Source organism: Perognathus longimembris, chromosome 1 (genome assembly GCF_023159225.1).
Source record: "Perognathus longimembris pacificus isolate PPM17 chromosome 1, ASM2315922v1, whole genome shotgun sequence".
Taxonomy (NCBI): domain Eukaryota; kingdom Metazoa; phylum Chordata; class Mammalia; order Rodentia; family Heteromyidae; genus Perognathus; species Perognathus longimembris.
In genome coordinates, this window is record NC_063161.1 from 159,994,610 (window position 1) to 160,021,260 (window position 26,651).

Here is a 26,651-nt window from a genome sequence, read left to right on the forward strand (position 1 = left end):
GGCCCTCGCGTCTGGGCGGCGGCACCCCTTCCTGCGGGGAGGACCGGCTGCCTTCCACCTCCCACGAGCCACCGCCGAACGGCTGGGCCTGCTGCGGGGGGCGTGGGCGAGCTGGGCTGGGCACGGGCCATCCTACAGACCGGAGTTTTCCTTTTGTGTCTGCACGAGGGCTTGAACTCGGAGCTTGGGCAGCTGTCCCTTAGCTTTTTCACTCAGGGTCGGTACCCTCACCTCCATTTCTGGCTTTTGGTGGTTTACTGGGGACAAGAGTCTCATGGACTTTCCTGCCCGGGCTGGTTTTGAACCTCGATCCTCAGATCTCAGCCTCCTGAGTCGCTAGGATTGCAGCTACCTGCTTCTTGAGGCCCCCAGCCTCCTCGCCGGCCTGCCTCTCACCTCCTGCCCAGTGTGGGCTCAGCACGCTGCCTTCTGGAAGCTGGGAGGAGCCAGAGTGAACCCTGGCACCCAGGACACACGGAGTCCTGGTGGTGGGTGTGCGTATGGGTGAGGCGTGTACTCCTGACGCGTGCATGCGCAGTGTGTACCTGGGTTTCTGTGGATGCCACCCGAGGCCCCTCCCACCCCAGGGCCCAGGCCGGGGTACCGCGGGGCCCCGTGTCTCTGTCCCTGGCCCCACGACGGCCTTGCTTCTGCTCCCTTCTGGCTGGCCCGAGCACGCCATGCTGTGGCGCTCCGTGTTCTATCCTGATCGTGTCTGTTCGGGTGGGCCCGAGGGGGCCCAGGAATCCGCTGCTAATGCCCTGTCGTGGAAAGACCCGGGGGGCCCGAGAAGAGCTGATGCTTGTGGGGGAGTCTGCATCTGCCGCTAGGACCACGAGGGGTGGGGGGGGGCGGGGGGAGTTCCGGGAGGTCAGCGGCTGTAAGGTCAGCTGAGCAGCCAGCCAGGCGCAGGGGAGGGGTGGGCGGGTCCCTGGTCCCCAGCCCCAGGTGTGGAGCCGACCCCCACCCAGTCCCCGGGCCGCCCAGGAGGTGACGCTAGGACAAATCATGGCTGCCCGGTGGGTGTGGGCGAGCAGATCTTCAGCTGTGACACCCATCTGGAAACGCAAACAGGCCTCCAGACAGGTGTAGGTAACTTCCTGCCCACCGACGGGGCCTGGGCGGGAGGCGCAGGCTTGTGAGGTGACATCTGGGAGCCTCTGCTGTCCCCCCCCCACCCCGGGGTCCCAGTGGCAGACAGGACCTCCCCACTGCACGGCAAAGGCCCAGTGGACGGAGCCTCAGTCCAAGGCTCTGCACCCCCGCCACGTCAGGCCCACGCAGGGCTGCAAGCCAGCACAGAGTGCCAAAACTCGCCTCCCGCGACGGCCCCCGCCAGCAGCGGGCCCAGCTCTGTGCCCGCCCGAGCAGGCCGGGAATCAGCTGGTTATGCAGCTCAGACACTTTTCTTAAGACCAAAGCAATCACTGCTCACAGGTTTGTTTTTAACAATCAGTACATGTCTGACGTTGGGGCAGCTAGTAGGTTGATAAAGTGGGGTGCTTCTTCGGATGGACTCTTGTGACTGAAAAGGCTTGCTCCAGAGCCCAGCTGGGCGGTGGGGTGGAGGGAGGGGTCTGGCGGGCCCCGCTGGCTCCAGCATCCTGAGCCGGGACTCTCGGAGCTGGGCAGGGGACAGAAGCCACACTGCCATTTTTCCCAGGAGGGAACAGATGGAATGGGCCTGTTGTGGGGGGGATAGGGGGGTGCTCTGTGCCTAGTACCTGAAGGAGGGAAGAAAGTGGGAGGGCTGTGGGGAGGGGCAGACACGGCCTTAGGGTTGTGCCGGGCACACCTGACACTCCCGAGGCCCTGGAGGAGAAAGCCATTCCTGCCCGGCCCGGTGCTGGGCATCTGGTAACCCGAGCAACATGGGTTCCTGGGGCGCACACGGTGGAAGATGGCACCATCTCTCCAATCCTGGGGACCTCTGGGGACACAGAGGAGACCAATGTCTCCGGGGTAGCCAGTGGAGATGGACAGGAAGAGAACATGGGAAGGGTCTAAGGCTACCAGGTGGAGGGAGGGAGGGAGGGAGGGGCCTGCCGTCAGACACAAGCGCAGCAGAGGGTGGAGAAGTTCAGCTTGGCCGGGGCCCCTGCATTTCCAGCCTTCTTGTTGACCTTGGGCAGCAGCAGGACAAAGGACATGGCCAGAGCGCAGTGGTAGAAGCTGTGCACGTAGGTGTAGTCCCAGTCCTGTGGGGACAGGCAGTGGGTCTGCGCACCGCCTCCAGCCAGAGCCGCCCCCCGGGAGGCCCCGCCGCAGCCGGGGCCCTGCGGGGGTCACTGTGTCCTCCGGGGTCACTGCAGGCCTCCCAGGAGAGCCCCTGAGAATGCGGCCATCCTACCAGACCCCAGCCCCCTACCGCGCCCAAGGCCCACGCAGGCCACCCGGGAGTCCCTCCCTCCCTCCCTCCCTCCCTCCCTCCCTCCCTCCCTCCTTCAAGGGCTGGGCACCAGCCGGGGACCCTTCTAGGGGTGGACAGTACTGTGTGTTCTTTCACAGTGGGGCCCCTCCACCGTGGTCACAGCTCCCCAATCCCCCCAGCTCGGCAGGGCCATGCTCATGAGGGTTCATGTGTGCCCCCCTGCCCCCCCAACCCCGTACCTCAAAGAAGAAACGCAACATGAGGGCCAAGGCCCCAAAGCAGAGGCCGGGGCCTATCTGCTGGGTGTAGACGCTCTTGTCTGGATACAGACCCTTCTTCTCCTTCATCTTCTGTAGCTATGGAGAGGGATAGACATTTCTAGCACAGCACAGGCTGGCTGGCTGTGGCCCCCATGTAACTCCCCCCCCTCCCCCTCCCCCGTTGGCCATCATCTGGCCTCCTGAACCAGTGGGAGTCCTGACCTGGTGACAGGGCTTTGGGCAACCCCTGGGGTCACCCCCCCAAGGGGGCCTGTATTCCCCTCTTGGCTCTTTGTCCATCTCCCAGACAGTGGGGCGTTGTACCGGGAGCATTGCCTAGAGTCACCCCTAGCCACTCAGACTCAATGGGGCGGCCTGTGGGGCTTGGTGAGCACCCTGACCTACACTGTTCAGACTGCCAGTTAGGAAGCCCTCTCAAGGCTACTAGATCATTCCACCAGCATGTGTGCCCCGATTTCCCAGGTGTGGCTCTGGCAGGTGTTTGAGCTTAGAAAGATGGGGGAGAGGTGAACAGCCTCACCTGGGGACCACTTCATGGCTAGTCACCGGACAAATTCCTGGAACCAGGCCCTGATGGGAACGGGAGACCCACAGTGGTGGGGGTGGGGGGGGTGGGCAAGGCCACTGGGGCGGGTGACTGGGGCCTAGAAGGTCTCGCCCAGTCCAGACAGCCCTGCAGGGCGAGCACTGGCTCCCCCCGAGGGGTGGGGTCCATCCAGGTCACCGTGGGCCTGGCTTCGCCCCGGGAGCCCTTCTTGTCCTCTGGCTCCCCCAGGGCGGTCCCCGCATCCTTCCCCGCCAGCCGGGCAAGCAAGGGAGCAGCCGTCGCGTCTGGAGGTTGGAAGGTGAGCTGGGAGACGGACGGCAGCGACGGCTCCCGGCCTGACGTCTGAGGGAGGGTCTGGCACGGGTGGGCGTTCTAGGGAGCGGGTTCTGCCCTGGCTAATTAAAATCCAGCCAGAGCCGGATCCAGCCAAGAGTGGCCGGGGAAAGACCCCGAGCCCTCGGCCGGGCAGGAGGTGCGCTATCGGAGGGAGTCGGCGTGTTTATGCATTCCACTGGGTTAATGAACGCCTGGACCCAGACGCCCCTGCGGGACAGCGGCTCTGGCCTTGCAGGTCAGCCCGGGGCCAGCTCTCCTTCCCCAAGGCGGAGTGACAAAGAAGCTTCTGGCAAAAGCCAAGCCGGGCTGCTGCTGCCCGGGGGGGGGGGGGGGGCCACGGTGGGCTACCAGCCCTGCACCTCCTGGGTTGCAAAGCCAGCTCTGCCCTCTGTCCGTGGCTTAGCCCTGGATGCGAGTTCGAAACTTGCCATCAGGACTTTGCTTTCCCTCCCCGCCGCCGGGGATGCGCCCCAGCCCCTCTGCCCCTGGCGGCCGGGCTCCTGAGGGTTCGGGCCTGACCGCTTGCTTGCGCCCCCGTGGCCTTGTGGTCTGCCCGCAGTTCAGAGCTACCGTGGAAGTGAAGGGGCCTCTGGAGGGCGCTCTACCGAGGGCGGAGCACAGCACGGGACCATGGGCTCGAGCCCGGGGAGGTGGGGGGTGCCGGCCTTTGCTACCTGTGTTCTTATCTCCTGCCCCTGGGTGGGGGCCCGGGGCATCTCCCGGCCCCTCCCGAATCCGTGTCCCTCTCTCCCCCTGGGGCAGCTCCGTTGGGCTCCAGGCCTTGTCACCAGCAGGGGCAGCAGGCCTGGGGCTGGATGTGGAGGGCGGGGGGTAGGGGTGGGTGCCAGCTGCTCCCACAGGGATGTGGTATTGGAAGTTCTGGTTCGGGCTGCCTCACCCCCCACCCTCCTCCCTCCTTATAACCAAGCCCAGGACGCCCCTTCCGGGAAGTCCCCCCGGATTGCTCCCGGCTGCTTCCCAAGCGGGGCCTTTCTGTGTTCAGCCTGACTGCTTAGGAGGACGGGGTGAAGCACCCAGAGGCCCCCTGGGCGCGGGGGGGGGTCAGGGTCGGGGGAAGGTCCCGGGCTCTCGGGGGGCACACGGTACGCACCCACTTCACGGCGATGATGAGGACGGCCGTGCCGATGGGGCCCGAGTAGACGCCGTAGCCCTGGCGGTCGTGGTAGGTCCTGACCGCGATGGTGAGCACGCCAAACATGACCAGCGTGGACCTCTGGGGTTCGTCAAAGTCGGCCAGCGCTGGGGGCGGGGGAGAGGCTCGGGTGGGCGCCCTGGGCCAGCGGCCTCCTCCCTCCTGGCTGCAGCCCCGCCTGGGCTCCCTTAGGCGGGGCAGCTTGCTGGGGGGGGGGGGGGTCGCGGCCCTGCAGCCCTCGTCGGTGATGGACTAGGCCGGCCTGCGGGGCCCCAGGCGGCCCTCGGGCGGGGGAGACGAAGCCCACACCAACCAATACCCCCCTGAGCTGATGAACGCCCCCAGGACCTAAAACGCCTGGCCTGGCTGACGATTCCCGAAGCCTGAGCCCGGCTGGGGGGGGGGTGGGCGGAGAGGGAAAGGGGGGCTCTCGGGGCCGGGGGGGGCACGGCCGGTGTCACTCACCCATCAGGGAGACCCACATGCTCAGCGCCGTCCCATAGACGCTGAAGTACTCCAAGATGTCATGGCGGAGAAAGCAGAGTATGGAGAGGCCCGGCCCGCTGCAGGCGTGGTAGAACTGCGGGGAAACCCGCACGCGGTCAGTAGGCAGACGGGACAGGTGCTGCCCCGGGAGGACAAGGGCTGGGCCGGAGCCCGGCCGCTCATGACCCGGGAGCCTCCCTCCCATTGGAGGGTGAGGCTCCCGCCTCGGGCGAGGGAGCGCTGCCACCTCTGCCCCTCGGGGCCTGGCAAGGGCTGAGCTGCTCAAGGGCTTAGGCCCCGAGTGTGCAGGGACGCAGCGGACATCACTCGGGGGCAGATCTGATCTTCGCTGTCCTGACTGAGAGTCGAGGCTTGCTGGCTTCTGGCTTTTTGAAGAGGCCTTTTCCCCCAACCAGCGACTGGCAGTTGTCTCCTAGCTGCCTAAGGGAATAGCTGTGTGTGTGTGTGTGTGTGTGTGTGTGTGTGTACGTGACCATGCGCCTGGGGCTTGAACTCAGAGCCTGGGCACTGTCCCTTAGGTTTTCTTCTTCACTCAAGGCTGGTGCTCTACCACTTGTACCAGAGCATCATGTCCAGCTTTTTGGTGGTTACCTGGAGACAAGAGTCTCACAGACGTGGATTGCACTTCCACCGTGATTCTCAGATCTCAGCCTCCTGAGTAGAGACGAATACAGGCGTGAGCCACCAGCTCCCGGCTTGACTAGTGACTCTGAAAGCAAAATGCTTCTACCGACTGTATTCTGAGCAGCCTTGCAGAGAGCAGCTCTCTCCATTTGCATTCATGTTAAGTCCTATTTAATTACATGACATAATTATTTTTGACAAGCCTGGCTGGCATAAACAAGCTTGGGAACTGGCACAATGGGGTCCCGGTGAGACCAGCCCGGCAGGAGGCAGCCGGTGGACTGGAATGGGGCCTGTGTCCCCAGGCCAAAGGCCTGGTTGATTTAGAGCTACTGCCGATGGCGTTGTCCACGGGCTAACATTAAGGTCATCTTGGAAGCATTAATAGCAATGCAGTGGTCCTCTTCTCTGTCCCCGTCAGTCAGTCACCTAGAGATGGAGACTGCTGGGTTTTGAAATGACATCGGCAGGGGCTGGGAATGTGGCTTGCCTTGCCTGCATGAAGCCCTGGGTTCGATTCCTCAGCACCACATAGACAGAAAAGTCAGAAGTGGTGCGGCGGCTCAAGTGGCAGAGTGCTAGCCTTGAGCAAAAGAAGCCAGGGACAGTGCTCAGGCCCTGAGTTCAAGCGCCAGGACTGGCAAAAAAACAACAAAAAAACAGATATTTGAAATGACACTGGCAGAGAAGAGGGTAGAGGAGAGTAACGAGGTGCTATTTAGCACAAGGCAAGAAGAGCTTCAGGTGAGGCTTGATCAAGGTAATTAAATGGAGAAGGGAGGAGATGTTCGCGTCTGTCCTCTTGCCTTCCTGGCTCCTTCCAGAACCACACGGTGCCCCTTCCCCCATCATCTTTCTCTCCCTACCCTTTGCACACAGCTGCTTTGTGGGGTGAAGGCGGGCTCACAATGGCGCTCTGGGAAATGCCCGGGCCCTGACCCCCAGCGATGGTCCTCCCTGTCCAGGCCGTGAGGCCGGCTCTAGGTGCTGAGCGTTCCTGTGTGGGGCCCAGGGAGGGGAGCCAGACACCCCCCACCCTTGGGTCACCCTGATTTGGGAGTCTGTGCGATTGTGGCCGTCTGAGCAGTGCCTGCCTGGGGTCGGGGGGGGGGCAGGGCAGCGATCGGGGCCTCCAGGACCTCTCTCCCCCCACCCCCCCCCTTACTTCACGCCTGACCCGGCCTGGCCTCGCTGCACAGCCTGCTTGGGGCTCCCACGAGAGGCCGGCTCTGCGGGCCCCGTGGCCAGTAGGCAGAACAATGGCTCTGCGGGCCCTTTAAGGGGTCTGTGGTACAGTGCGTGGCATGGTGACCCACAGACGACGGCCACTGTCAGGGAGCTGGGGGGGGGGGGAGGAGACAGCGGCACGGTGCCCCCACAGACCAGGGAGGCCCCGGTTGGGAGACGAGAACGCTGGGGTGGGGTAGATACGGCCCGAGGACCTTGGTGGCAGCTGCCCCTGCCACTCTGAGGCCGGCCACAGGAACAGCTGCGGCCCAGCCCGGCTGGGGCAGGGCAGGGCAGGGAGATCCCGGCCTCGCTCTTGGCCCCGAGGCCTTGGCAGGGACGGAAGCCTGTGTCTCGTCCCCTCCATCCCACGGGAGGCCCGGTGCCGCAGGAGGCGCCTCAGGCTGAGAGGCTGAGCCCGCAGCCCCCCGCGTGCGGCTCACCCACGGTCATCGGGGGTCGCGGGTCACGGGGCCTGGGGGCATCTGGCTCCTCAAGGCCCCCAGGCCCGGGCGGCCCACGGCACCCCACAGCCCCCGAGAACATGTGGCTATGCATGCGTCGAGGTTGGATGGGAAGTTAGGGAAGACAGAGGGAGAGGGAGGGAGAGGGAGGGAGCCTTAGAGAGAGCCCAGTAGCAGGGGAGTCCCAGGGAGCCCGAGGCAGGAAGGAGGGCCCTAAGAGAGACGGGAGGTGGGTGGACGGGAGGGTAGACAGCAGACATGACTCGTTAGGTAGACGATATGTAGACGCATGATAGGCCGATGGCGGATGAGAGCTGCTGTTAAGGAGACGGTGGATGATTAGGTAGACGATAGGCAGACACAAGCTGGACGACTGGCTAGACAGAGAGACCCACAAGGGGCCGGGGGGGGGGGGGGGGGGAACCTGGAGAAGAAAGACCCAGGGACTGAGGGCCAGGGGGAACTCCGTGGGGATAGAGTTTCTGAAACGAGAGAGAGAGAGAGAGAGAGAGAGAGAGAGAGAACCCAACACAGAAAACCAGTGAGGGGATGTGAGGAGAGAGTGGGGGGGGGGAGGGGCGGAGGGGCGGAGGCCCCGAGCTGGGCGGCCAGCCCTCCACTGAAACACAGAGGAATCACCCGTGACAGTTACCTGGAAACAGCAGGGAGCAGGGGAGCAGGGGAGAAGGAGCCTGGAGCCCATCAGCCAGACAGAAATAGAAGGAGAAAGAAGGATCCAGAGAGAGAGAGAGCAGGCTGGGGGGGGGGTGGGGGGGGGAGAGGGAGCCGGCAGCAGGGAGGGAGCCAGCCCTTCTCTCTGGGGACAGCTGACAGCTCAGAATTCTGGAATCCGCCTCACCTGGGCCTTTCCCCTTGCCTGCCCGCCCCCATCCCCCTCCCCCCCCACCCCAGTGGGGCAGACTGGGGGAGCCGGGCCTAGCGAGGCGTTAGCTGGGCCAGCCACCCCCCCCCCATGGGGCTGCGTGGCTCCGGGGGGCCATCCCTGAACACATGCTGGCAGAGAAGGAAACTGAGGCAAAGACAGAAAGGGGGCACCCCCCCTGGGAAGCCCAGTCTCTAGATCCTCATGCTGTGGCTCTTTCTTATACTTCCAAATCACCTCTCCCCCGCTCCCCCCGCCCCGCCCCGCCCAGCACCCAGGACCCCCCCCCCCCCCCGGGAGGGGCTCCCTCCGCCCCCAGACTCACCGCCACGAAGAACATGGTGAAGGCGTAGACCATGCCCTCCATGTGGAAGCGCCTGCGGGCGGCGATGCTGGCGGCGGGCAGCAGGGCCAGGCTGCTGAGGGTGGGCAGGAGCAGCTTGGCCACGAGGATCCCCATGGGCAGGCGGAGGAGTGGGGCGCGGGGGGGGGGCCCCCGGGTCGCCAGGGCCAGGCGCACGGCTGGAAAGTGCCCACTGCGCGGCCCAGCGGGCTCCCCGGGGTGCAGCCGCGTGGCGTCCACGGGGAAGGCTTGAGTGCCGGGCGGGCGGGCGTGCGCGGGGCGACACTTGGAGGGCTCGACAGCTGGCGGGTCACGTGCTCAGCCCCGGCCCCCGGTGGCCCAAGGTGGTTGTGTTTTCTCCGTCTCTGGGGCAGCTGCCCGTGTGCAGATCCGCCCCCCCCCCCCCCCCCACCGCGTGTCCAGCCATCTCTCTCTCCGGCCTCTCCCTCGCGGAGCAGGCGGCGGGGGGGGGGGGGGCGCTGCGCGAGGGGCGACCCCACGGGTGGAAGGAAGGAGGGGAGAGAACGGGGAGTCGGTGCGATCGCGCGGAGGACCTTGGAGATGAGCTTCGGGCTCACGTGCCCGGCTCGCTGCCTGTTACTTATTTGTATTTATTTATTTGGTGATTCGGGGGGCCTTATACTCGCTAGGCAAGTGTTTTCCTCTTGGAGCCATGCCCCTGGCCTCCTGTCTGTCTGTCTGTCTGTCTGTCTCGTTGGCTTTTGCTCTAACTTGCTTACTTTAGAGCCCCAAGTGTTTGCCCCAGGCTGGCCCCACACTGTGATCTTACCCCTGCCGGCCTCCGGGTAGCTGGAATTACAGGCTTAGGCTTCCATTCCTGACTGTTTGTGTTTGACTTTGAAATAGAGTCTCACTCGCTTGTTCCCCAAGCTGGCCCTGGTTCCTGATCTTCTTCCCTCCATCTTCCTGGCAGCTGGGGTTATAGGCATCTGCCACCATGCCTGGCACTGCCAGCTAAGCTTATCCCGATGGCATAATTTGAGTAAAGCAGACAGCTTTGAGGGGGGGGTTCTGTCAGGTACATACACAGAGGCAGCCCCCAGAGCCATCTCACTCTTAGCATCCAGAACGTTCCCTGGCTTCTTGGCTGGGGAGCCCTCCAGAAGCAGCGGCCAAAGCGGCCACGGTGGTGACTCGGGCCCTAGGCAGGACTTTGTTCTGGAACTGGACGACGGACCATGTGGCGGGCGTGTGCTCGTCGGGTCTGGTTGCTCTTACCTCACCTACGCAATGCCTGTGAGCTCCGCCCGTGGCGTCCCGTGGCTGGTTCCACGGTGCTTTATGTTCCTGTGTGTCCATCTTCCTGAGAACTGAATCCGGAGCCGGGCAGCAGGCTCAGAGACCAGTGCTGAATCCCTTGCAGGAGAGGCGGCCAGGGCGGCTGGGCCTGGCCCGCTCCGCGAGGCCTGCCGGCCTCCGTCCTTCCGTCTGCTCCCAGATCCCTGCCTCGAAGCCCCTTTCTGGCTGGAGGTTGGCCTGAGCCCATCCTGCTGTTGGCCATGAGAGATGCCGCTGGCGACATCTGCTCCCCTCGTCCCTCCGCGTAGGACCTCGGGCGAAGCCTCGGTATCCCAGAGACCACAGGCCAGACGTGGCCCAGACCCGCGCCTGGTCCCCACGACAGGCTTCCCCCCGCCACACCCCCCCCTCCGCCGCTCCGTGAGCACCTTGCTCCCACGCGGTGCTGGAGGGGAAGGCCGTGTGATTGACAGCACCCCCCCCCCGCCCCCCGTCCACGTCCCATGGGCACAGGCCACCCTGGGGCACGAACACACTCCCGTGGGCTTGCTGGGGCTGTTATTCCCTGCACGGCTAGGGCTGGGGTGTGGGGGGGGGGGGTCTGGCTGACGCATTCTCGCCCCCCCCCCCAGCCGCTGGGTCCAAGCCTGGAACTTTCTGTGGCTCACGACCAACTACTGGCTGAATGAATGACTTTGTGAAAAGAATGAATGAAAACCCGAGGAAGCGGCTTTCAGCCTGGCCTCTCAGGAGCGCAGTTCCCTCTCCAAATGAGAAAACCAGCCCGCGCCGCGCCGCCCATGCCGGGGCCGACTGGGAGTTGCGCAAACCCCGCGGGCTCCTCCGGTGGAGGCCCTGACCGTCCTGGCTGGAGCCTCCCCGGCCTCTCAGCCCTGCCCCCCCCCCCCCAGCAGGGGTGGGGACGGACGGGTGGAGAAGAGATGTCAGGTGCGGGGACAGGCAGTGCGCTCTTCAGAGCCGCAAACCCCTCGCAGGGGCAGGAAAGCATCCCACAGTTGGTAGTGTGCGCACGTGCGTGTGTGCGTGCGCGTGTGTGTGTGTGTGTGCGTGGAGGGGGCGGGTGCGGCTGTGAACCACAGAGCGAGGCCGGGAGCCTGGAGAAGGCAGGGGGCAGGGCACGGCTGCACATGTGTTACAGTGATTAGGGAGGAAGGAGGCCGGGGCGGGGCCGTCCCCACGTGGGGAGGCCGGCGGCTGGGCCTGGGGTCACCGGGGAGCCCCTGCACCGGGGCTGTGCCGTGGGGGCGGCGGTGGCGGAGCGCAGCACGGGGTGGGGGCCACGGTGCGTGGCTCCCCTCCCAGTCTGGCCACCCGGACACAGACCAGCTGACCGGGGAGAAGGTGTCCAGCTCAGAACAGGACTGAAATGACCCGAGGCTCTCCCCGGGGAGCCATTGCCCGGGGCCTGCCCGGGAGCGGGGAGGAGGAGTGGGGAAGGCAAGCGTTGTCTCTGGGGGTGTCACTGCTCATGGAGGTGTGGGGATGGGGTTCAGAGCCGGGCCAGGCCAAGAGCCGACTCCACCTGGGCCGGCAGAGATGTGAGCTGGCTTCTTGGGTCCCTCTCGGTCCCCAACGTCCCTACCTGCCAGCCTTCCAACGCTCCAGCCTAACCAAGCCCACAGTGGGTGTCTCTCCCCCTCCCCCCCTTCCTCCTGTCCCGCCGCTCTGGCCTCTGTGGACCCTGCCCTTGGTAGCTTTGTTCTTCCAAGACTCCAGCAACATGGTGACACTTCTCCCAGCCCCCCCCCCCCCCGTCACAGTGTGTGTGTGTGTGTGTGTGTGTGTGTGTGTGTGTGTGTGTTGAAACCCCTTATGCACACGGATGTCTGTTAGGTACGTGGATGTGCTGACCATGTATCAAAGACTTCTGTGTCCCATTGGGCCCTCTCCGAGGTTGGTGGGGTACAAGTGTCTGCCCGCCCCCCGTTGTACAGAGGAAGAGATGGAGGCCCAGAGACGAGCAGGGACTCACTCAAGGTCATCTAAGTGTCCTTGGCTCTCTGGTCCCGTGAGCCCCTCCCTGGCTCCCAGCTCTTGGGAGGACTCCAAGGCTCCCAGGCAGTACCCTTCCCCTGCCAGCAGGTGGCGCTGCTCCGATGGGCCCTGGCGGGGGGGTGGGGTGGGGTGGATTCTGGGGCCACCGAGTGAGGAGGGGGCTGCCTCGCTTGCCCCCGCTCCTCACACACCCCTCAGTCACAGGAGTGGCAGTTTTATAGAGGTGCCGAAATGCCTGGAATGCCACTCGGCTCCCGCCCCTCCCCGCCCCCCCAGGACAGCTGTCTGTCTGCCCAGCCGGGATGGCCGGGCCAGCTGCCGTATTTATGTCCTCCAGATTGTGCACACTGGGTCATCTCGGAGCACGGAGGAGGCTCCCAGGCCCCGCCTCTCCCGTGGGCTCCACGAACAGCCCCCCTGCACCTGCGGACGCCCCCGACTCCTTCCTTGGCGGGGGGGGGGGGGGGGCCCATGCCTGGTGGGGCCACTTAGGCCGCCGCTTGAGTGCATATCTGCATCTGGGATTGTGCTCAGGAGCCGGGCGTTGCCTTCCGCCGCCGGCCGGAAATTGGCGGCTGGAGATCCCGCGTCGCCCCAGGTCTGAACACCTGCCAGGTGGGCCAGGCTGAGCTCTCCTACCTGGCACCAGGACCTCAGCATGCCCTTAGGTCCCCTGAGCCTCTGTTTCCTTATCTGACCCCTCCACCCCCCACAGTGGAGCCCTAGCACCACGCAGGGTGTTGGGCTCATGGTGCTGTGTCATCGGTCTGCCCACCAGAGGCTCCCCGCCCTCTGAGAGGTGACTGGACCGCCCCTGGGCCCGGATGCCAGAGCAGGGCTGGGACTTGAACTGGGCATTCCTTGTATTACACCATCCCCGTCACCTGTGCCGGCACCGGTGCCTGAGGCCCCCGGGGGACCGGGCAGCACTCATCGGCCGTGGGGGAGGGGCCTCCTTCCTGGGAGGGGACGTGGAATGTCTCCCTTTGGATCCCTTGGCCTCCCCATCGCTTTGGATCTGGGAGCTCTGAGAGGCCGGGAGCTGGGGGGGTGGGGGTGGAGGGGGAACGGAAGCCTGGCTGGCTCAGAGAACCCCGCGAGGGGTCACACACACCCGTGGAGGTCGTGACCCCACAGGCTGTGTCTTCCGGTGTCCAGCCCACAGCCGGTGCTGTCCCCCCAGGCCGAGAGGAGAGGCCGGGGGAGTCGCGGGGGGCGCGGTGGGGGGGGACCTGGTGCCCTCCCCGAGCCAAGCGCTCTGGCACTAGCAGATGTAGGAGCCAGAGGTGCAGGGTGTGCAAGGCCCGGTGGCTGGCCGGGGGTGGGGGGGGGATGGGGGGGGGAGCGTGGAGGGTCAGAGGCCCCCGGAGCAACTGCGTCTGTGAGGCGGACTGTGAGCAGGCAGGGGTGCTTCGGTGTGAGCCCGTGTGTGTGCGCGTACATGCACACACGGGTGTCCATGTCTGTACACACTCGTGTGTGTGTGTGTGCACGCGTGCGCAGGCCCAGCGCTGCTAGGCTGGCTGTGATGTGGCTGTACTTTGGCACGCTGACTCCAGGGGGCAGCGTGGGCCTGGGTTAGGATCAGGGTGAGGGACGCCCAGGTCTGAGGGGGAGAGGCCAGAGGGCTCCAAGGGGCACTGGCCATCTACACCTGTAGGACCTCAGCGGGGCCCTCCAAGTCTCCAGACCTCAGTTTCCCCATCTGTAAGACAGAGATGGCAAAGGGGCTGGGGTCTGGGCTGCTAAGCTGCGCCCCACACCAGGAGTTGACTTCATTGTTCTCAGGGCTTGCTCTCTCCTGACAGTAGTCAGATTTGCAACAAACAAGCTTGCAACAAACTTACAACCTCCCCTAGGTCCCATGGCCGCTCCTAGCTGTTGAAGAGGCGTGGAGGGAGTTTGCACCTAGGAGGGAGAGAGATGAGGACCGGGGAGGGGGGGCACCGCCTTCGGGCCCCCAGAGCAGGCCTGTGGCGTCTTCAGCATGAAGACCGGGCCTGGAGGAAGCGGCTCGATGGCCGCCCCAGCTTCAGCTCTCCGCTTTGGGGGTGCCTCTGTCCTCCAGGATCGGGGGCTCCCGTAGAGCCTGGTGTGCTAGACAGAGCAGGTAGCCGGGCCCGCCAAGTCTGCCAGGCTTTCCTCGTGGGGCTTAAAACCATCGCTGGTCCCTGCACCCCTCGGTGTGTTGGCTCAGCGGAAAGAGCCCCGGAGCCCGGGCCTGCTTGCCAAGGGCTGCCCAGCTGGCACGGGGCCCGGCCATTGCCGGGGCAGAACATCTGCCGCGTTCTCCGCGCCTCTCCTCACAACCCTGGCGGTTCCGGCCGTCTGGTGGGCAGGCCGCGGCACACCTGTCCCCTCCGGGAGCGGTTGGCAGTGGCCTTGCTGGTCTCACAACTGTTCAGGCCTCTGCTCGTGGGGGCAGCCACTCCACGCCCGGCTGGGTGGCCCGGGCTCCTGCGTCCCTCTGGGAACAGCCTGACGCCACTCGTGCCGCCCGGGACCCGTTCACAGGGGTAGCACGGAGGCCTGGGGGGCAGCGATGGGGCAGGCAGGCCAAGGGCCGGGCGGTGCTGTCCCCAGCCTCCCCCCCCCCCCCCCACCGGGCAAGCGCCTGCTCCATCTGTCCGCACATGGGACCCAGGCCGGCCCACCTCCCTCTGGCTGCGCTGCTTTCGGGCGGCGAGGCAGCAGCCAGCAGGCAGCTGGGCCGGCCTGGCGGGGCTCCAGAGGCGCAGAGCGGGTTAAAGTGTGCGCCAGGCCGGGCCCCGCGGCTGGCGGGCGGGGGGGGGGGGGGGAGCGGCCCGGTGGGAAGTGTGAGTTCCTCCCCGTCTGCCTGACAGCTATAAAAGCAGCTGTGGCCACAAAGCCACTGCTGGGCTGGGCTGCACACCCTCTGCCCGCCCTCCGGGAGCCCCCCCTCCCTCCTCCCCTCCCTCGGATGCTTTGAAGTAGGGGAGGAAGGGCGGCCAGGGAGGCGGGACAGCGGAGGCCTGAGCCCACACGCCCCTGCACCGCGCCGGCCCGCCGCCCGCGCCCCGCACACCTGGCGTCGGCCCGCAGCGGCCCTGCACGGAGCCCCTCTCTCTGGGAGGTCAACCTTCTGACCTCAGGACAGGTAGGCCCCGCCCCTGCGCCCCTTCTCCGCCCCCCCCCCGGGGGGCTGGATGTACACGCAGCCCCGAAGGGAGTCAGGGCAGGAAGTCTCCCAGCATCCCTGGGAAACTTGTTCACAGAGGAGCTGGCTGAGGGTGGGATGGTGGGGGGGCAGGTGGGGGGGGTGCTCCAGACCAGCAGGGCACCGTGCGTGGTGTGTTGGCCCCCCGGAGCCGCCTCGTGTACCGTAAGCCCCTTCTCCCGGCCGTGGGTGAGCTCTGGACCCCGGGGAGAGCTGGGTCCCCCGCGATCGGCCCTGGCTGGAAGCCAGCCGTGTCGGAAAGCCTCAGCTGGAGCCGAGGGCGAGTCCGCTCGCTCCGCACCTGTCTTCAGCCAGCGGGGCGGTGCCGGGCACCCTGGAAGCCGGTGGGCGTGCGGGGCTCCGGCGGGTGTGGGTCTGGGGGGCCGGCGGGGGCCTGCGGAGGGGCGGCCCGCCGGGCAGCTGTGGGATGAAGGTCTTCAAGGCCGGGTCCTGGCTCCAGGGCGCAGGGCAGGCGCGGCGGGGTGGTACTGAGACCTTAGTTCCCGGTTTCCTGCAAGTGTTTGACCAACACTGGGGGGGGGGGGTGTGTACAGACAGCGAGCGAGGCAGCTCTGCGGTCGGTCTTAGGGAGGGTACAGGAGGGCCCGGGAGCTGGGGTCTCTGGGCGTGCGCCCCGAGAAGTAGTGAGGGGTGGGGATGGGTTCCTGCGGCAGCGCTGGCATCGAGGGGTTGCTGGGCCGTCTTGCTGTGTGGCTGGGGACCAGTCGGCTCCCCTGTATGGGTTCTGGGCTGGATGGTTTCTGAGACACTGGGAAATGATGTTCACTTGCTAAGCCCTGGACTGACGATGTTAGCTTGGACTTTCCTTTCAGGACAGGCCAAGGGTCGGTGAGCTAGGACCTTGATTCGCTCTGCTTTGACCCTGGCAGGTTTGGGGCTAGAAATGACAAGTGGCCATGGCCCATTTACACACGGGCACAAGTGTGTCTCCTCCACCTTCCCCAGTTCCATCTTCCCTCAGGATGGAGGAGTTCAGTCACCTGGGTTAGGCCTCACTTCAATGCCAGATTGCTGGACGCTCCTTGTCTTTCTACGACGAGGCTTCGTTCCCCTTGCCCCTGCTGCCCCTGGTCTCCACAGCCATTCCCTAGACAGCTGGAGTATTCAGAGGCACCGCACAGCAGAAGCCCCCAGCGAAGGGTGGCCCAGATTTAACACACACCCCACCTCTCCGTGCCTAAGCCCGGGCAGGCATTGCTAATGGCTCACTGAACACTTACTCATCCCAGATGATGGATGGCTCCCTCTCCCTCCCAGCAGGGCCTGCCGGGCAGCTACCACCATAGGTCACGGACAACCTCACACCTAAGCACGCTGGGCGAACCTGGAGGGCGTCCCCCAAACGAAGGCCGGTGCTGACAGCTTCCTAGGATGGACAGCAGACAACGGCCTTCCCGCTGGGCCTGGTCCTTGCTGGCCGTGGCGGTGGTGGCTGGGGGTGCGGCCTCCGCTGAAGCCGTGGTGAGTGGAGTGAGAGCCCCCCCACCCCCTCCGTCAGGTGGGCTGACCTTGGAGGGGGTCGTGTGGCTCCGAACCGATCGGATGCCCGGGTCAGGCCACTCAGACCCCCGGCCAGCAGCAGGACGGTGGCCAAAGGGGCTGGGCGCCTTCCTTCCCCAGCAGAGGCCTGGCAGGTGGGACGCTCCTGCACAGGGGTGGGGCTGGCGGGGACCCAGGTTGCACAGGAGAAAGCGAGGTGGGGGTCTCAGAAGGTCGTCAAGACCCCTGGATGTGCAGATTTCAAATGCCGGGGGCCCCTGCCGCCTGGCACTCAAGAGAATCCCCTCAGATCACCCCAAAGCTGTGAACTCGGGCTCCCGAGCGGCCCAGCCGGCAGGTCCCCCCCCCCCGCCCCCCCGGGGCTACGCCTTCCTGTCCAGCTGCCCGAGAGCCCCTCCAGCCCGGGGACAGGTCGGTCCTCCAGGGTGCTCTGCTCCAGCCCTCTGCTAACCGTCGGTGGGGGGGGGGGGGCGGTGTTTCTCACTCAGGACAACAACCCCACGACCAACAGCCTGGAGGGGGGTGTGGACGCCACCGCCTCCTGGTGGGGGGAGTGGACCAAGTGGACGGCGTGCTCCCGTAGCTGCGGGAGTGGGGGTGACGTCACAGGAGAGGCACTGTCTGCAGCAGAGGTGCGTGGCGGGCGGGCGGGCGGGCGGGCGGGTGGCTTCCCGCATTGGGGGAGGGTCTCCCATTTGATGCCGCGTCTGGCCCCTGGCCTCTGTCAGAGGTGGGGCTGCTGGTGGAGCTCACGGCCGGCGGGATCTGCCTCTAGGGCATCCCTGACTCGCTCAGGTTGGAGTGAAACTGAGCGGTCGAGGTCAGACCCGGGCTCGGGGCATCTCCCGCCGGCAGGGTCTGGGTTACAGTCTTGTCGCTGCGACTTCCAGCCTTGGGCGCGGTGAGCATCGACGGGCCGCCGCACCCATGGCATTGGAGGGCTTGTGTCTGGGACCGGGGAGTTCTTTCCTGGGCCCAGGCTGGGTGTTTGACACTGCTGCATGCTCCCGTTAGGAGAACGTCGGTCCTGGGTGCGGGCAACAGGACCTGTACGGGCACGCCCAAGCGCTACCAGCTCTGCAGGGTGCAGGTGAGGCTTCGGACGGCATCCCGACCCGGCCTGCCACCCGCCCTGGACCCAACCCCAAGACCTTCAGTGTGGACTTCAGTCCTGGACCTGCCCCTTCAGGGAGAGCCGGGGTTTGCCAGGCTGGCCACTGCGGTCCCGTCCTCTTTGACTGGGCCAGGCGGGCAGGGTGGACTCACTTCTGCTCCTAGGAACAAGGGCGGCTTCGAGGACCGGGATCCCTGGCTGCAGCCCCTCCCCACCCCCCCAGCCGGGGCATTTGCACCCCGGACGCTCACGGGCAGAGGGTGCGGTGGCCAGGCCCCCCGAGGCGGCTGGGCCGCGTCCTGTGGCCAGGCGCTCTGCGGTGCCGGCCTGCTTTCCGTAGCGAGCGTCAGTGCTGTGCGCCAGGGAGGCGGCGTGGTGGGGGAGACGCTGACTCTCCGGGGCTGCCCTCGCCGAGGCCCAAATCAGGATGACCCCAAATGCCTGTCCAAGGGCGCGGGGTCGTCTCACGTCGGCTCACCTCGCCTGGGCCCGGAGGTGATCGTGCCAGGAGCCTGTCCTTGCACCTTTGTGGGGTGTGCACCCAGGCCAGCAGTCACAGTTTGTCCTAGCATCTTCTAGAACACTCCCCCCGTGGGACAGCGCCGCTAGGGTCCCGTGGAAGGCCCGTGGGCTCTTCCCTCCCCGATTCAGCCTCCCTCCCGGCAATCACCCGAGCTGGCCGCGTTGCGGGGACCAGAGAGGGCAGAGCCGCGGGGGCCCCGTCCCGTCCTCCCTCTGCCAGCGGGGGAGGGGGCAGCAGCGGTGGAGAGGGTGGCGGCACCGGCAGTGCTAAAGGGTGACCCGCGAGGGCACTAGCGGTCACTCAGGGCCTCCTCTCCCCTTCCTCCCGTCCCTCCGCAGGATTGTCCGCCAGATGGGAGGAGCTTTCGAGAGGAACAGTGCGCGTCCTTCAACTCCCGGGTGTATGACGGGCGGACGTACCAGTGGAAGCCCCTGTACCCTGGTACCCGGGGCCCCGGGGCCTGCCCCTGGGAGGGGCAGTGGGTGTGTGTGGGGCTTTCCAACCCCCAGGACCAAACCCTATGCTGGACAGACAGATGAGGACGCCGAGGCCCGGTGGCAGAGCTGGGGGTGGACCGGAGGTGTCCGGAGGAGGTCCTGGGGGCCGCCCCTCCCCCACGGCCCACGCCATCCCCGGGGGCCGGCCGGGGGGGGGTGGTGGGCTGCCCCCAGGCCCAGCCTCTGGGATCGAGACTGCCACTCAGGCTTGGACAGGAACCAGACTAGACAAGCCCACGTGGGGGCTGGTCCCGGTTCCGGTCCCGGGTGGGGGCGGGGGGAGGGGAAGAAGAACTTGTTCGGGCCACAATATGGAAGGATTTGCCCCTCCGGCTCCCAGGGCACGTGCCGGCACCCCGGTGGCGGCCGGGCCGGCTCAGGCCGCCCGCAGAGGGGAGCCCCGTGCGGGCCCGGAGCAGACGCTGCTCACGGGGCCACAGAGACCGGAGCTCACGGGGTCTGACCCGAGCCAGACGGCCGGCCCCCGGGACCTGGGACCCCGGTCTCCTCGTGGGTGCGACGGGGAGGTCCGCCTCCCCGGGGAAGGCGCCCCCCCCCACCCTGAGGAAGCCCCCCCCCACTCCGCCCCAGATGACTACGTGCACATCTCCAGCAAGCCCTGCGACCTGCACTGCACGACGGTGGACGGCCAGCGGCAGCTCATGGTCCCCGCCCACGACGGCACGTCCTGCAAGCTCGCGGACCTGCGGGGGCTTTGCGTGTCTGGAAAATGTGAGGTTGTTAAACATTGTAGCAAACGTACGTCCGTTCCCCTTGCGCCGCCCGCCCACCCGCCCGCCCGCCCGCCCGGGCCCCGGCGCCCCGCCTGAGCGTCTCCCCTCGCTTCCCGCAGCCCATCGGCTGTGACGGGGTGCTCTTCTCCACGCACACGCCGGACAAGTGCGGCGTCTGCCAGGGCGACGGGAGCAGCTGCACCCACGTGACCGGCAGCTACCGCAAGGGCAACGCCCATCTGGGTAAGGGGCCGGCGCCTCCCCCCTCCCGGGCCCTCCCGACGGCGTCTTCCCTTCTGGGCCGGGAGCCCGGTGAGGTCCCCTTCCCTGGGCACCTCTGCCCACCCGTGGGCACTTACTTAGCGTGGAGGTCACATCTTGCCTTGGAGGTAGGCGGCAGGGAGCTGCGAACGCCATACTTAAAGAAAAGACAAGCCAGGCGCCGGCGGCTCGCGCCTGTCATCCTAGCTCCTCGGGAGGCTGAGATCTGAGGGTCACGGTTCCAAGCCAGCCTGGGCAGGAAGGTCCATGAGTCTGCAATCAACTACCAAAAAGCCGGAAGTGGAGGTCTGGCTGAAGTGGTAGAGCGTTAGCCTTGAGCAAAAGAACTCGAGGACAGTGCCCAGGCCCTGAGTTCAAGCCCCGCAACTGTCAGGGAAGGGGAGGGCGGGGGGCCTGGGACCCAGTCTTGGAGCTAATAAGACTTGATTCAGGCTGAATTCTGGGGCCTAAATCCTAAATCCCCAAGACTGCCCTGTCCTGTGGATTGAGCCCATCTCTCTTCAAAGCTGTGTTTCTTGGCCCCATATTTGTGTCCAGCTCTGGCGTGGCCCCCGTGGTGTCTGAGCGTCTCTGTGTGTGACGGGCCTTCATACTTTGCTCTTTTTAAAAGATTGTTACTGTAAAGGTGATGGACAGAGGGGTCACGGCTTCCCGAGTCCGGTAATGAGTACATTTCTGTTGGGACAATGCCATCCGCCCTCATGCTCTTGGAAGGCTGTCGTTCAGACCGCTTAGTACGCCGCCGAGCATTTCCGAGTCTCCAGAAATGTGTGCGGGATGGAACTGGGCTGTCGTGACCTCCAGGTTGTGGGAAGGGAGAAGCCTCTTGAGAACCGCCCTGCCGATGAGGAAACTGAGGCCAGGAGTGGCGATTGCCGACTCCAGGTCCTCCAGTAAGGCGAGGTGAGCCCGGGGGGGGGGGGTGCGCTCAGGCGGCCGAGGACATCGCCCAGCCCTCCATGAGGAGTGTTCGAGACGACATGGGCTTCGGGAGGTCCTGCGTGGGACGGGAGGGGGGCCCCGGGGATGTGGGGCTCAGGGAGGGGCACGCTGGACTGAGGGTGAGGGCTGGGGAGAAGGGACCACTGACCAGGGCAGCTGGGCAGGGGGCAAATGATGTGCCATGTTCAGAGCTCTTTCTTGGGAGGGGCACAGCAGAGCTGTTGCTGTCTGCCCGTCACCAGCTCCCTCCCTCCCACACGCCTTCCTGGTGGAATCGGCACGGGGACAGGGAGCCGGCGGCCAGGACTGGGCCTCTTTCAAGGGCCCAGTGCCCAGGGCCCAGAGCTGTCCCCCAGGGGAGCTCCCCACAGGGGGGGCTGGGCCTCATAGGAAAGCCGTCCCAGCTGATTCTGCTGGGGGCTTTCTGGGCCAGCACTGAGCCAAGGCCGGCTTGTGTTAACTCACTGGTGTCTGGTGCTTTTTTTCCCCTACAAGCAGGGACTCGTATCTGGGGCCAGCTACAGAGGCAGGCTGAGGGGCAAAGCGATCTGAGGTGTCCCAGACACGAGGACTGAGCTGGGTTTGAACCTAGGCCCCAGCCTGGCTTGGGGGTCAATGTCCTAGCAACCGAGTCACACTCCTGCCCAGAGAGCCTGGGGCCACGCCACTCTCCGAGGGGACAGTGCCCGAGCAGCTTGGGAGTTAGTTGCTTGCTCTCTTAAAATTGAAAATGCATGGTATTTAGGAGAAAGCCATGGCGTCTCAATGCTCTCCTCGCAAGGGTTTCATCTCGATGTGGTGCGATCATGAGCCTCGTGCCCGCTCTGTGCCCAGGGGTGCCATCTTGGTGGTTTACCGCTCACCGCCCCAGGAGGGTCACGGGGTACAGCCCCTCACTCCGGGGCTGTCCTCTCCCCATAACACTTCTCCCTCCCCCCAGGTCCTTGTTCGGGGGACTCCCCATGTTGCCTCCCGGCTTGCCTGGGGGGGCGGCTGACCGCTCTGGGCCCGTGGACAGTGCCCGCGCGGGCCCCGGCACGTTGGCAGGGCCTGTGGGGTTGCCAGGTCCTGGGCGCCGTTCTCCGGGTTTCTGCCCCCCCGGTCTGTGGATGCCTCGTGCCGTGGCAATCAGCAGGCTGTTGGGATAAGATGGTGACTGGCAGTAATGGCGTGGCCTGCGGGAGCTGGTATGGTCTCTCTGTCCAGATGAGGACATGGAGACCCAAGGCTCAATCGCAACAGCCTCTGCCCTTCAGGCAGAGTCAAGGTCCCTGCGGTTCCCGGCGTCCCTCAGGGAGGGCTAGGGAAGGCAGGCATGATGGGGGGAGCCCCCTCGGAGGGACGGCCGGGGGCTCCAGGACAGCTCCGGGTGTGGAAGGGCCATCCTGGGGGCTCCTGGCGCCGGGGGACGGTGGTGTCCCCGTGTCCCCTCAGAGGTGACTCAGAGATGACGCGCCCCCTGAGAGGCGGAGCTGCCCGCGGGGCCTCCCCTCCCGGGAGATGACGCTCACCCGCACCGCCTCGCTGTGCCCCCAGGTTACTCCCTGGTGACCCACATCCCCGCTGGTGCCCGGGACATCCAGATTGTAGAGAGGAGGAAGTCGGCCGACGTGCTGGGTGCGTAAGTGGGGCTGGGGACGGGGGCAGCGCTCCCGGTGGGTGGGTGGGTGTGGGGGGGCGGGCGGGGGCCCCTGCCCTCCCTGGCTTGTGCTGCAGCCTTGGAGCAGCCCTGTCCTCACGCGGCTGGAATGAAGGAACGAGCTCCCCGTCGCTAGGGAGAGGGCTCTGGCAGAAATGGGGAGGTGGAGCGTGCGGGGGGTGGGGGGGAGAGGGCGAGGAGTGAGAAGGAGGAGCCGGCAGCCCAAGGTCACGTGCGGGGGGAGCAGCACCCCGGGGAGCCAGGCCCAGTGGTCCCATCCTGGGGACACCATTCAGAGGCGTCTCTAAAGCCAAGCCCTGGCCTGCGTGCCATGCGTGGTGTCCACAGCCCTGTCCCCGCTTCCGTTCCCCCCCCCACACCTGTGGGGGGGCTGTGGCAGGCAGGTGCTGGCCTAGGGCGGCTCTGAGGTTGGCCCTGCCCTCGGCTGCGCCAGGCAGAGCCGCCCCTCATCTCGACAGGGCACCCCCAGTCTGCCTGCCTATCCCCCCCCCCTTCAGGTGTCTGCGTCTGCGCGAGCGCCAGGCTGGGGAGCGGCCCCCCCCCACCCCCCGGGGATGCTGGAAAGGGGGAGGATGGTGCAGGAAAGCACTCAGGTTGGAGCTCAGCCCTGGGCTCTCAGCCTCGACCCCCAAGGGCCAGCGCACGGCTGGCCACGGGCCCGCCACCCCGGGGCCTGCCGAGGGCCGAGCGAGGTGGGGAGCCGGGCCGCCGGCCAGGCCGGTTGCTCCGACGCTCGCTGGCTGGGGCCGGGGGAAGCCAGGAAACACTGTGTTCTCAGAGCTGGCTGCAAAGCTCTCGTTCTCGAAGCAGACTTGCGGGGCGCGCTGGGAAGGCCGCGGGGAGCAAGGCCCTTGCTGTCGGGAAGCGGGTCTGGGATGTGGCACACACACGGGGGGGGAGGGGGGCTGCACCCCCAGGGACGGGCAGGCCCAGGCCCCGGACGTCGTGATACGGTCCCGGACGTGGTCACGTGGAGGGGATTTTCCAAGCAGACGTGTCCTGCTTGTTGCGTCTGTCTGATAATGAATTAATTGCCCCGGCTCCTTCGTTTGTAGAGTATCAGGAACTTTGGAAGCTGAATGGGCCCCCCCTTCCTCCCCCCCCTCGGCGGCCCAGTTCCTGGAACGGGCTCTAAGGACACTGGAAGACAGAGTGTCCTCAGTGCCGAGCCCGCCTCCTCCCTTCTGTCACCAGGCCGGGGGGGGGGGAGGGGGTGGGGGGGTGCTCCAGAGCGCCACGGAGGACCAGCTTCCAGGACAATTGCTGGTTGGCAGCAGATGGGCTGCCGCGGCGCAGGGCCATGGTCTCGGCGCATCCCTTCCTCTCCCGAGCCTCTGGCAGTGTCTCCCTGGCCCACACCTGCCGCAGGAGGCGGGTGACAGAAAGCGTCCAGGACACTCGCTTGCCTGACCGGGCTCCCCGTAGGATGGGTTGAGGGGCGACAGGCAGCCCTGTCACGCCGGCGAGGCCTAAGGCGCCATGGAAAGGAGAGAGCTGGCCGGCTCCAGTGGCTCACGCCTGTCACCCTAGCTACCCAGGAGGCTGAGGTCTGAGGATCGGGGTTTGAGGCCAGCTTGGGCAGGCAAATCCGAGAAACTCTTACCTCCGCTTAACCAACAACAAAACCAAAGTAGGGCTGTGGCTCGAGTGGTAGAGCACCAGCCTCGAGCTCAAGTGGGAGCACAAAGCTCTGATTCAAACCCCAGTACAGAAAGGGCTCAGTGGACAGCGTCCCAGGCCACGGTACCCCTGGCTGGGGTGTCACAGTCCTCACACCCGAGTGGAGGGCCCCGGGGCAGCGCCGGCTCTGGGGTCCACAGTGGGGCTGCGCCGCCCCGCTGGCCGCCCCTCCTGGCCCACACCGGCCCCTTGGCCACGGTGCTGGCTCTTTACCCTGAGCCCCGCAGAGGCAGCCAGAAAAGCAGGGCCAGGCCTTTCTGCCAGCGACTCCAGCCATCTAGACTGGCCGGTCGTTGTTTATTTTAGGCTGATAGGAGCGTGCGTTTGTGTCTCCTCAGCCTTCCCTGGCCGGGGCCCCAGGCTGGCCCCAGGAACAGTGTCTATCGGAGCCTCTGTGACACGGAGCTTCCTGTCTTCAGGCCATGTGGGCAGGCGGGGGGGGGGGGGGGGGGGCGCAGGCGGGGCTGGCTGCTCTCCGTCCGGAGCGTGGGCTCCTCCCTGCCCCGCGGGTCTCCCTCGGCCCGGCCCTCGCAACCAGGCGGCTCTACCTTCGCAGCTCTTGCAGATGAAGCTGGATTCTACTTCTTCAACGGCAACTACAAGGTGGACGGCCCCAAGAACTTCCACATCGCCGGCACGGTGGTCAAGTACCGGCGGCCCATGGACGTGTACGAGACGGGCATCGAGTACATCGTGGCCCAGGGGCCCACCACCCAGGGCCTGAACGTCATGGTGGGTGTGTGCGGGTTCGCAGCCCGGGGAGCGGAGGGAGGGGCCCCCGTCACCTCCCAGGTCACCCCGGCTCCCTCAGTCACGCACGCCAGTCATTCATTGGTTCCCCGTGGGTGCGCTCACGATTTCATTCATTCATTCATTCATTCATTCATTCGCTCGCCTGCTCACTCACTTGTACATTCATTTCCCCTCTATCATCCAGCACTGCTGGAGCCACACCTCCTTCCCCCCATGGATTGATCGGCCTTTGGGGGTGGGGGTGGGGGACTCTGGGTCAGCCTGGGGATGCTCTAGGGAGCTAAGCAAAAGGTAGACTTACTTCTCATTCAAACTTGGGGGGCTTATGCCCCTCCCTCCAGTTCTGCACCTCCCTTACGACGGTGTGCTGCTTACGCTGAGTCCCCAAGGCTGAGGACGGGGGGGGGAGAGGTAGCACCCCCTCCCCCCAGCTCTCCGGGATGCCTCCTCAGGGTTTCTCCCAGGCAGGAAGAGTTGGGCTCCCAGGCACAGCCCACCCCCCCCACCCCCAAAACATGCTCAGTGTCCCAGCCCCGAGGACGCGAGGACACAAGGAGCGCTGGGCTCTTCCAGGCCCGCCTGCTCCCAGGAGGCCGAGGGAGGGAAGGGACCTCCTTGCACGGCGGCGGGTGCGAAGCGGCGTGCGGTTCCATGCCGGCTCTGCCTCTGCCAGAGCCGCTTGTCCACTCCTCCGGAGGCCCCAGACACTCACGGGCTGGATATCTGTGCCCGTCTGGCCTTGCCCGCCTGGGGGCGGACGCCGGAGGTCCGGGTGGCCAGGAAGCAGGCTCTGGGGTGGCACGCGTGTGTCGGCAGCCTCGGTTGGGGGGGAAGACTCCCCAATCCCACGCCCTGACCAGTCACCCCACTGCCCTCCTCCGTGGCTCCATCCAAACCGCACAGGGGCCGAGGCACGGTGCGCGCGCGCGCGCCGCTGGGACGAGAGAAGCAGGGCGGAGCCTCCGCGCCAGGCGTTTCCCAAGCCGGAGGAGCGGGGGGTACGCGGCTCGCACACAGGCCCCGGGTGTCACGTCACGTCCAAGCGGATGGGTGGCCGCACTCACCTTCCACGGCCACCGGCCGTGCTGGGGGTGAGGAGGGGCGTGCCCTTCGCTACAGCGTGGTGCACTGCGGTGTCACGTGGCCCCGACCCATCTCGGAGTCACATCCGGCCATCTTTCTTCCTCCTCGCTCGGTCCCTACAGCACCCACCCCCTCCCCCTCCACGCCCCCCGCCATTACTCTAAGGCCCCTGTCCTGTGTTTAGGGAAGCCCCGTGCAGGAGTCTTGGGTGATGGCCGTTTGGGTCACTTGCCCGTGCTCCTTTCTTGTGCTTTCTGGCGTTGATTGTGTCTGATCCTGGACATAGCCTGGCCTTCCCGACGTTGTAACTACAAGGAGCTGGCAGAACCCACGGCGTTGCGTTCAGGCCTGGCTGCAGGGGTTACCTGCTGGCCTGTGGTTAACGACATCTCTCTTCAGTGGGCCGGGAGTGCTTTTCCAAATGATGTCTACTTGCTTGCTGCAGATGGCTTGGCCCGGCGCCGGGGCTCAGGGACGATGCTGTGGGCTTGGAGTAATTTCATGTGAGACCTCCCGCTTCTCGCCGGTACAGATACACCCGTCCCGATGAGCTCTTCCAGCTCCCACGGCCCAAAGGGCTGGCTGTGTAGACCACACCCTGGGTCGATACAGAGCCCTCTCTGCTCAAGACCCACTCAAAGCTGTATGCGTGGCAGTACTGGGGCTTGAACT

The 26,651-nt window shown here is 66.0% G+C and overlaps 2 protein-coding genes across 2 annotated transcripts in view; one reads left to right on the forward strand and one right to left on the reverse strand.

The window, feature by feature from the left end:
• Positions 1-1,424: 1,424 nt before the first annotated feature.
• Positions 1,425-8,970, reverse strand: Mymk (myomaker, myoblast fusion factor). Its single transcript, XM_048352907.1, has 5 exons — positions 8,719-8,970; positions 5,154-5,268; positions 4,647-4,795; positions 2,611-2,727; positions 1,425-2,198 (listed from the first exon to the last, which is right to left on the reverse strand). Exons 1-5 carry the CDS (start codon positions 8,851-8,853, stop codon positions 2,049-2,051), a joined length of 666 nt encoding a protein of 221 aa, XP_048208864.1. The 5' UTR covers positions 8,854-8,970; the 3' UTR covers positions 1,425-2,048.
• Positions 8,971-15,065: 6,095 nt separating this feature from the next.
• Adamtsl2 (ADAMTS like 2) overlaps positions 15,066-26,651 on the forward strand; it is a 29,334-nt gene continuing 17,748 nt past the window's right edge. Inside the window, 10 exon segments of the mRNA XM_048345762.1 lie at positions 15,066-15,130; positions 16,472-16,672; positions 17,200-17,304; positions 17,306-17,343; positions 17,726-17,801; positions 18,687-18,789; positions 19,437-19,582; positions 19,699-19,822; positions 22,340-22,420; positions 24,700-24,875. Coding sequence (XP_048201719.1) covers positions 16,583-16,672; positions 17,200-17,304; positions 17,306-17,343; positions 17,726-17,801; positions 18,687-18,789; positions 19,437-19,582; positions 19,699-19,822; positions 22,340-22,420; positions 24,700-24,875 — 939 coding nt within the window. The 5' untranslated portion in view covers positions 15,066-15,130; positions 16,472-16,582.